The sequence below is a fragment of the Palaemon carinicauda genome, chromosome 23 (genome assembly GCF_036898095.1).
Source record: "Palaemon carinicauda isolate YSFRI2023 chromosome 23, ASM3689809v2, whole genome shotgun sequence".
NCBI classification, from domain to species: Eukaryota; Metazoa; Arthropoda; class Malacostraca; order Decapoda; family Palaemonidae; genus Palaemon; species Palaemon carinicauda.
Window position 1 is genome coordinate 65,491,691 of NC_090747.1, and position 7,500 is coordinate 65,499,190.

Below are 7,500 nucleotides of genomic sequence, written 5' to 3' on the forward strand. Positions count from 1 at the left end.
TTTTTGCTTTATATTTAGCCAACAGTGTTGCTATTTGGTCGTTGCATAACATATTCCTATTTAACATTACACCAAGGTCTTTAATTGCTTCCTTGTTTGTGATTGTCTCGTTATTAGGTCACTTGTATGCATATACCATTCCTTCTCTGTTCCCATAATTTATTGATTCGAATTTATCGGAGTTAAATACCATCCTATTTATCTCCGCCCATTCATATATTTTGTTTAGATCTCTTTGTTGTGAGTTCCTATCTTCATCACAAGTAATTTCTCTACTTATTCTTGTGTCATCGGCGAAACTTCTCACTACAGAGTTTTCAACATCACAGTCTATGTCTGAGATCATAATAACAAACAGCAGTGCAGCTAATACCGTACCTTATGGCACGCCAGATATTACCTGAGCTTCATCTGATTTTCTTGTCATTTGCAACCACTATCCGTTTTCTGTTTTGCAGGAATTCTTTTACCCATTTTCCTATTTTTCCCTCAATATTATGTTTTCTCATTTTTTTCTCTAATATATTATGGTCTACCTTGTCAAAGGCTTTTGCAAAATCTAGATAGATCACATATGTGTCTTTTTCATTTATCATATTTTTGTATATGTTTTCATAGTGTGCTATTAGTTGGGTTTGTGTACTTTTTCCGGGCACAAAACCGTGTTGACCTATATTAAACAAATTATCTTTAACCAAATGATTCATTATTTTCTTTTTATTACCCTCTCATACACTTTCATAATATGTGATGTTAGACTAACAGGTCTATAATTGCTTGTCTCTAGTCTTGATCCACTTTTGAATATAGGGGTTATATAAGCTAATTTATGTTTAACATATTTCCTTCCCATATCTACACTTTGTCTTAGCAGTATTGCAAGCGGCTTCGCGATAGTGTTTGCAGTTTTTTTAACAAAATCGCTGGAACTCCATCTGGTCCGGCTGCCGATCCATTTTTAATTTCGTTTATACCATTGACAATATCTGCTTCATTAATATCTATATCCGTTAGATATTCAACATTTTCTTCTCTCATCTTTGTTTCATTATTCTCATACGCAATTCTTGGCGTGAACTCACTCTTATATTTTTCTGCTAATATGTTGCATATTTCCTTTTTTTCATTCGTTAGCCATCCTTCAATTCTTAGAGGGCCTATTTCTAATCTCCCTTTATTCAATTTTTTTGCATAAGAGTAAAGTACTTTGGGCTTTTTTTTTTTTATATATTTTGAAGTGTCCTTTCTTCTAAGTCCCTTTTTTCATTTTCTTTCGACTGTATAATCTTTTGTTCTGCATTTTCTATCTTACAATTTATTTCCATCATTTTCCACACATTTTTTTCTTTTGCAAGATTTTTCTTCCACTTTCTAATTTTCTGAAATAAGATCCTTCTGTCTCTTGGTATGCATGTCTTTTGTTTATTGTTTTTTTTTTCGGTACATATTTTTCAACAATTTTCTCCAGTATTTTGTACAGTATGTCAGTATTTACCTGTATATTATCACTTACAAATACATTTTTCCATTCTTTATTCAGTTCATTTATTTCTGACCATTTTATATTCTTACTATAAAAATTATATTTTCCATATCCTTCCCAACGTTTTGTGCTTTGATTAATTCTGCGATCACTTGCTTTGGAATGGACTATTAATTCTATGACATTGTGGTCTGAAATTCCCGTGTTATACATAATTATTTCTTTAACATAATTCACCTCATTCACAAATACTAGAGCTAGGAAATTTTCCTTTCTTGTTGGAATGTGGTTTATTTGTTGCATGTTATGTTCTAATAGCATATCTTGCAGCTTTTCAAATTGCCTCTTATCTTCTGCACTACTATTACTCTCTTTTTTATATGTATACATACAACCACTTTCTTCTATCCATTCTTTCCAATCCACGAAAGGAAAGTTAAAATCTCCGGATAGGAATGTATTCCTGTCTTTATGGTTTCTATCATCTAATTTTTCTATTATTATGTCAAACTCCTTAGTATTTGGGGGTCTGTAAACTACAATATTCACTAGTTTTTCAAATTCAAATTCTACCACAATCAATTCACATTCTGTGTTGCTGTATTTTTCACAGCCTTTTCCTTGATTTATGTCTCTTCCAAATATTGTGGTTCCCCCTTGATTCCTATTTGTTCTGTCTGATCTATAAGTTTGGAAACCCTTCATCTGGTCATCACTTCCAGTCTCTTGGGAATACCATGTTTCACTTATATTTAATATATCTATTTTTTCAATTTGGATTAGTTCTTCTAAGAACTCTATTTTCCTTTTAGAGTTACTCGTGACTAAACCCTGTGCATTCATCACTATTATGGTTTGTGTTTCATCCCCATTATTTAATATTGGTAATAATATGGATTCTCCCATGCTTCCTTCCTGTTCTGATATGATGTTCTTTTCTTCATATCCAGGAATTCTGCCATTAAAAAATCCAACTTTTCTATTATATTTGCTCTTTCGCCTTCATATTTATTTTTGTGTGTATACCTTCAATTATCCCCATATCTGCACCAATCCCTGGCATTATAGATGCATTCTTTGTAGTTGGGCTCTAAATGTGCATATTTAGGTTGAAAGGCCTCATATCTTGGGGCCTTTGGTGCATAGCTTTCATTTTTCTTTTCAATTTGCTGAGTTTTCTTACTTTCATTCATGGTTGCAGGATGCATATATCGACATTTTTTGTTGAAACTGCATCCTTTTCCTTCTTTTAGGTTTTTGCATATTTTTGGATGGAGATCTCTGCATTCGTCTCCATATCCGTCTAAATATGCACATTTACCATATATTTCATAATTATGGCATATCTTCGGATGCTTGTAGTAGCATCTTTTGTCAAATCTGTAATTCCCTCTTTTCAGCAAATTGCAGACTATATCTTTCTTTTCTTTTTTTTCTTGTTCTTGCTCTTCCCTAAAAGTATGTAGATCCGGGTAGAGTCTCTTGGGTCTATAATTTGTTTCCATCTGATAATTTATTTCTTCGTAAGTATGTTGTTGGATGGCATCATAAGTTATATCAATGATTTCCTCTGCATGGGAAGAGGAGGAGGAGATTAGGAAACGGACAGAGAAGGAGGAGGAGGAGGAGGAGGAGCAAAGAGAAGTGGCATAGGAGGAGGAGGAGGAGGAGGAGGAAGAAAGAGAAGTGGCATGGAAGGAGGAGTAGGAGATTAGGGAAAGGGCACCGAAGGTGGAGGAGGGGGAAGGAAGGGAAATGGCATGGGAGGAGGATGAAGGGATTAGGAAAAGGTCATGGGAGGAGGAGGAGGAGGAGGAGGAGGAGGAAAGAGAAATGGCATGGAAGGATTAGGAGGAGATTAAGGAAAGGACACCGAAGGTGGAGGAGGTGGAAGGAAGATGGCTTGGAAAAAGGAAGAAGCGATTAGGGAAAGTGCTGGGAAGGAGGAGGAGGAGGGAAGGTAAACAGAATGGGCGGATGAGGAGGTTATCAGGGAAAGGGCAGGGAAAGGGGAAGAGTAGAAAAGAAAAATGGCATGGGAAGAGGAGGAGGAGCTTAGGGAAAGGACAGAGAAGGGGGAGGAGGAGGAGGAGGAGGAGTAGGAGGAGGAGTAGGAGGAGGAGGAGGAGGAGGAGGAGGAGGAGGAGGAGGAGGAGGAGGGGGAGAAGGAAAGAAAAGTGGCATGTGAGGAGGAGGAGGAGAAGGAGGATAGAGTAAGGGCAGAGGAGGAGGAGATGGAAGAGAGGGAAAAGGGTAAAAAGGATGAGGAGGAAGAGGAGAAGTAGGAGGAAGCTAGGTAAAGGGCAAGGAAGAGGAGGAGGAGGAGGAAAGAGGTAGGGATGGGAAATGGGACGTGAGGAGGAAGAGGAGATTAGGAGAAGAGCAAGGAAGCAGGAGGAGGAGGAGGAGGAGGAGGTGGAGGAGGAGGAGGAGGAGGAGGAGGAGGAGGAGGAGGAGGAGGAGGAGGAAAGGAGTAGGGATGGGAAATGGGACGGGAGGAGGAAGAGGAGATTAGGAGAAGTGTAAGGAAGCAGGAGGAGGAGGAGGAGGAGGAGGAGGAGGAGGAGGAAAGGAGTAGGGATGGGAAATGGCACGTGAGGAGGAAGAGGAGATTAGGGAAAGTACAGGGAAGGAGGAAGGGGAGGAGGTGGAGGAGAGGGAAAGGATATGTGAGGAGGAGGAAGTGTTTAGGTTATGGGCAGTGGAGGAGGAGGAGAAGGAGGATAAGGTAAGGGGAGGGGAGGAGGAGATGGAAGAAAGGGAAAAGGTTGGAAAGGATGAGGAGGAAAAGGAGAAGTAGGAGGAAGTTAGGTAAAGGGCATGAATGAGGAGGAAGAATTTAAGGAAAATTTAGTGGATGAAGAGGAGGAGGAAGAGGATTGGGTATGGGCAGGGGAGAGTGAGTAGAAGAGTAAGCAAGAGGCAGGTGAGGAGAAGGAAGAGATTAGGGAAAGGGTAAAAGAAGAGGAGGAGTAATTTAAGGTAAGGACAGGGGATGAGGATAAGAAGGATAGAGAAATTGCAAGGGAGGAAGAGTTCAAGGAAAAGGAAGGAGAAGAGGAGGAAGGGGTTAAGGAAAAAACAGGGGAAGAGGAGGAAGGGTTTAAGGAAAGGGTAGGGGAGGAGAAGGAAGAGTTAAAGGAATGGGTAAGGGAGGAGGAGGAGGAGGATAGGGATATGGCAGGGGAGGTGGATAGGGAAAGGAGTGGGGAGGAGGAGCAGGAAGGTAGGGAAAGAGCAGGTAGAAGGAGTAGGAGGTTAACTATGTGTGAAGGTAGGAGGATGAGGAGGGTAGGAAAAGATGCAGGATCAAGATAGGGAAAGGAGTGGGGAGGAGGAGGAGAGGTTTAGGTAAATGCAGGAGAAGTAGAAGTGGAGATTAGGGAAAGGCTAGGGGAGTTGGTGAGATAGTTTAGGGAAAGGACAGGGAGTAAGAGGAAGAGTTTAGAGAAATTGCTGGTGAAGAGGAGGAGTAGATTAGGGAAAGGGGAAGGAAAAGGAAGGAGGATGAGGAGAATAGGAAAAGGACAGTGATCGAATAGGAGGAAGATAAGGAAATGTTAGGAGGATAGGAAAATGGATGGAGAGGAAGAGGCGGAGGAGAGGGAATGGAGTTGGGAGGAGGAGATTGAGGTTAGGAAAAAGCCTGGGCAGAGGAGGTGGAGGGTAGAGAAATGGCAGGCGAGTAGAAGGAGAAAGTTAGGGAAAGGGAAAGGGAGGAGGAAAATAGGGAAACAGAAACGGAAGAGGAAGATAGGAAAATGACAGAGAAGGAGGAGGAGGAGGAGGAGGAGGAGGAGGAGGAGGAGGAGGAGGAGGAGGAGGCAAGAAAAATGGCAACGAAAGAGGAATAGAAAGTTAGGGAAAAGGGCAAATGAGGAGACTAGGAAAAAATAGGGATGGAGGAGGATGAGGATGAGGAGGAGAAGGAGGAGGAGGGAAGGGGAGAATATTGGGGTGGATACGGAAAGGGCAAGAGATGATATGAGTAGGACAAGGGAGGACGATGAGGATGATATGGAAATGGCTCTGAAGGGTGAGGGGAAAGATATGAATAAGGCAGGGGAGGGGGTGGATATGAGTGCAAATGTTCCTTTTGTCTACTTCTCCAATGGTAACATTGTATTAGCACAGTTGTGTGATCTAGGTAAAATGATGTGGGAGTAGAATGAGAAGGAAATTAGTTGGGAGGAGATAGAAATGGGTAGGGAGGAGGAGGTGGATGTTAGTGAAAGGCAGGGAGGAGAAGATGGAAAATAAGGAAAGGGAAAGGGAACTAGGAGTTACAAGGATTTTTTAGTTCATCCACTGATAATTGTTTTGCTTTTGGGTAGAGCGAATTATATTAAACATTTTTAGTTTTTATTATCTTGTCTAACTTATTCTTGAATTCGTTTATCACATTGCTGTTCCCTGCATTTGCTATTTTGTATGTTAAGAAATTACCACATTGAGTGGTGTTGTATCTTTTTAATTCCAGTTTGTATCCGTTACTTCTAGCTGATTTGTGCTAAGTGTGAAAACGATGTTGTCGTTTATATTCGTTACTCCTTTAAGAATTTTTAATGTCTATATTAGAGGTCCCTGAGTCATCAAATAAGTTAAAACGTTTCATACTTCGTCTATATCCAAATTGTCTTAGTTTAAGGACTAGTTTGGTGGCCCTAACTTGTACTGCTTCCAGAATATATATCCTTTTAAATACTAGGATCCCACAATTGGACTTCCATATTCTAGATACGGTCTTACTAGTGATGCGTACAACTGCAGTACAATGTCTTTGTTTCTGTATTTGAATTGTCTGTTTATGCTTTCTTTTAAAATTTTATGCTCTGTTTGGTGAACTTCAAATCTTTGGTAATAATAATGCTGAGATCTTCCTTCTGGTCCACACTTTCTATTTCCCTACCCAGCTGTGAGTAATCTGTCTGTAGGTTACTGTAACCTATATGCATAACTTTGCATTTCCCACAGTTGGTTGCAAGGCATTTATTTTCTGGAAAATTCCCCCAACTTAGTTGGATCCTCTTTGAGGCTTCAACATCTGAGTTTGCGGCATTTATACATATTTTAGTATCGGCGACATCTTTGGCTATTATACTAGTTTATCCTAAATCTCTGTTAATGTAAATCGGAAATAGCGATGGGCCAAGGACGAATTCTTGAGGCATTCCGCTTCTAACAGCTGCCACCTTGATATTTCTCCATTGATTACGATGTTTGTCAGCCAATCTTCAATCCATTCAGCTGGCCCATTAATGATACCTAGTGTTCTAATTTTAACCATTAAATTTTTATGACGTACTTTACCATAAGACTTTTGAAAGTATAGTTATAAGCTGTCTTTTGTCCTGCTTTTGTCATATATGCTTAACATTCGATGGAAAAATTCCAACAGATTTGTTACACAGAATTTCTTTTGTCTTAACCCATGTTGGCTGTCTATCAGAATATTGTTTTTCTCTATATCTTCTACCATTTTTGCAAGGTACTGAAGTTAGTGGAGGTTAAGGAAAGGGAAGTATAGGAGGAGGAGGAGAGGGAAAAGGGTGGAGAGGAAAAGGAGAAAGTTAGGGAAAGAGGTGGTGAGGAGGAGGAGGAAGAGGAGGTTAGTGAAAGAGGAGGGGAGGACGCGGGTAGGCAAAGGGGTTGGGAGGAGGAGGACGATGTTAGGATAAAGGCAGGTGAGGAGGAGGAGCAAGTTGAGGTTGGGGGAGCAGGGTGTGGAGGATAGGAAAAGGGCTGGGATATATGGGGAGGAGGAGACGGAAAGCAGTGAGGAGTAGTAGGAGCAGGAAGTTAGGAAAAAGGCAGGGTAGGGCAGAGGAGGAAAAGGGTAAGGGAAAGGGAAGGGAGGAGGGGGATAGGGAAATTTCAGGGAAGAGAAAGAGGAGAAGGAAGAGAGGGATAGGGGTTGGGAGGAGGAGGGAGAGGTAAGGAAGGGGGGGTAGGGATTAGGAGGAGGAAGATAGGAAAAGGGCAAGGGAGGAAAAGGAGGATTAGGAGGAGAGGGAACG

General features: G+C 40.9%; 1 protein-coding gene across 1 annotated transcript in view; it reads left to right on the forward strand.

The window, feature by feature from the left end:
- LOC137617633 (uncharacterized) overlaps positions 1-3,671 on the forward strand; it is a 4,620-nt gene extending 949 nt beyond the window's left edge. The window contains exon 2 of the mRNA XM_068347638.1: positions 3,554-3,671. Within this exon, the coding sequence (XP_068203739.1) occupies positions 3,554-3,671 (118 nt within the window). The remainder of the gene's footprint in view (positions 1-3,553) is intronic.
- Positions 3,672-7,500: the final 3,829 nt, after the last annotated feature.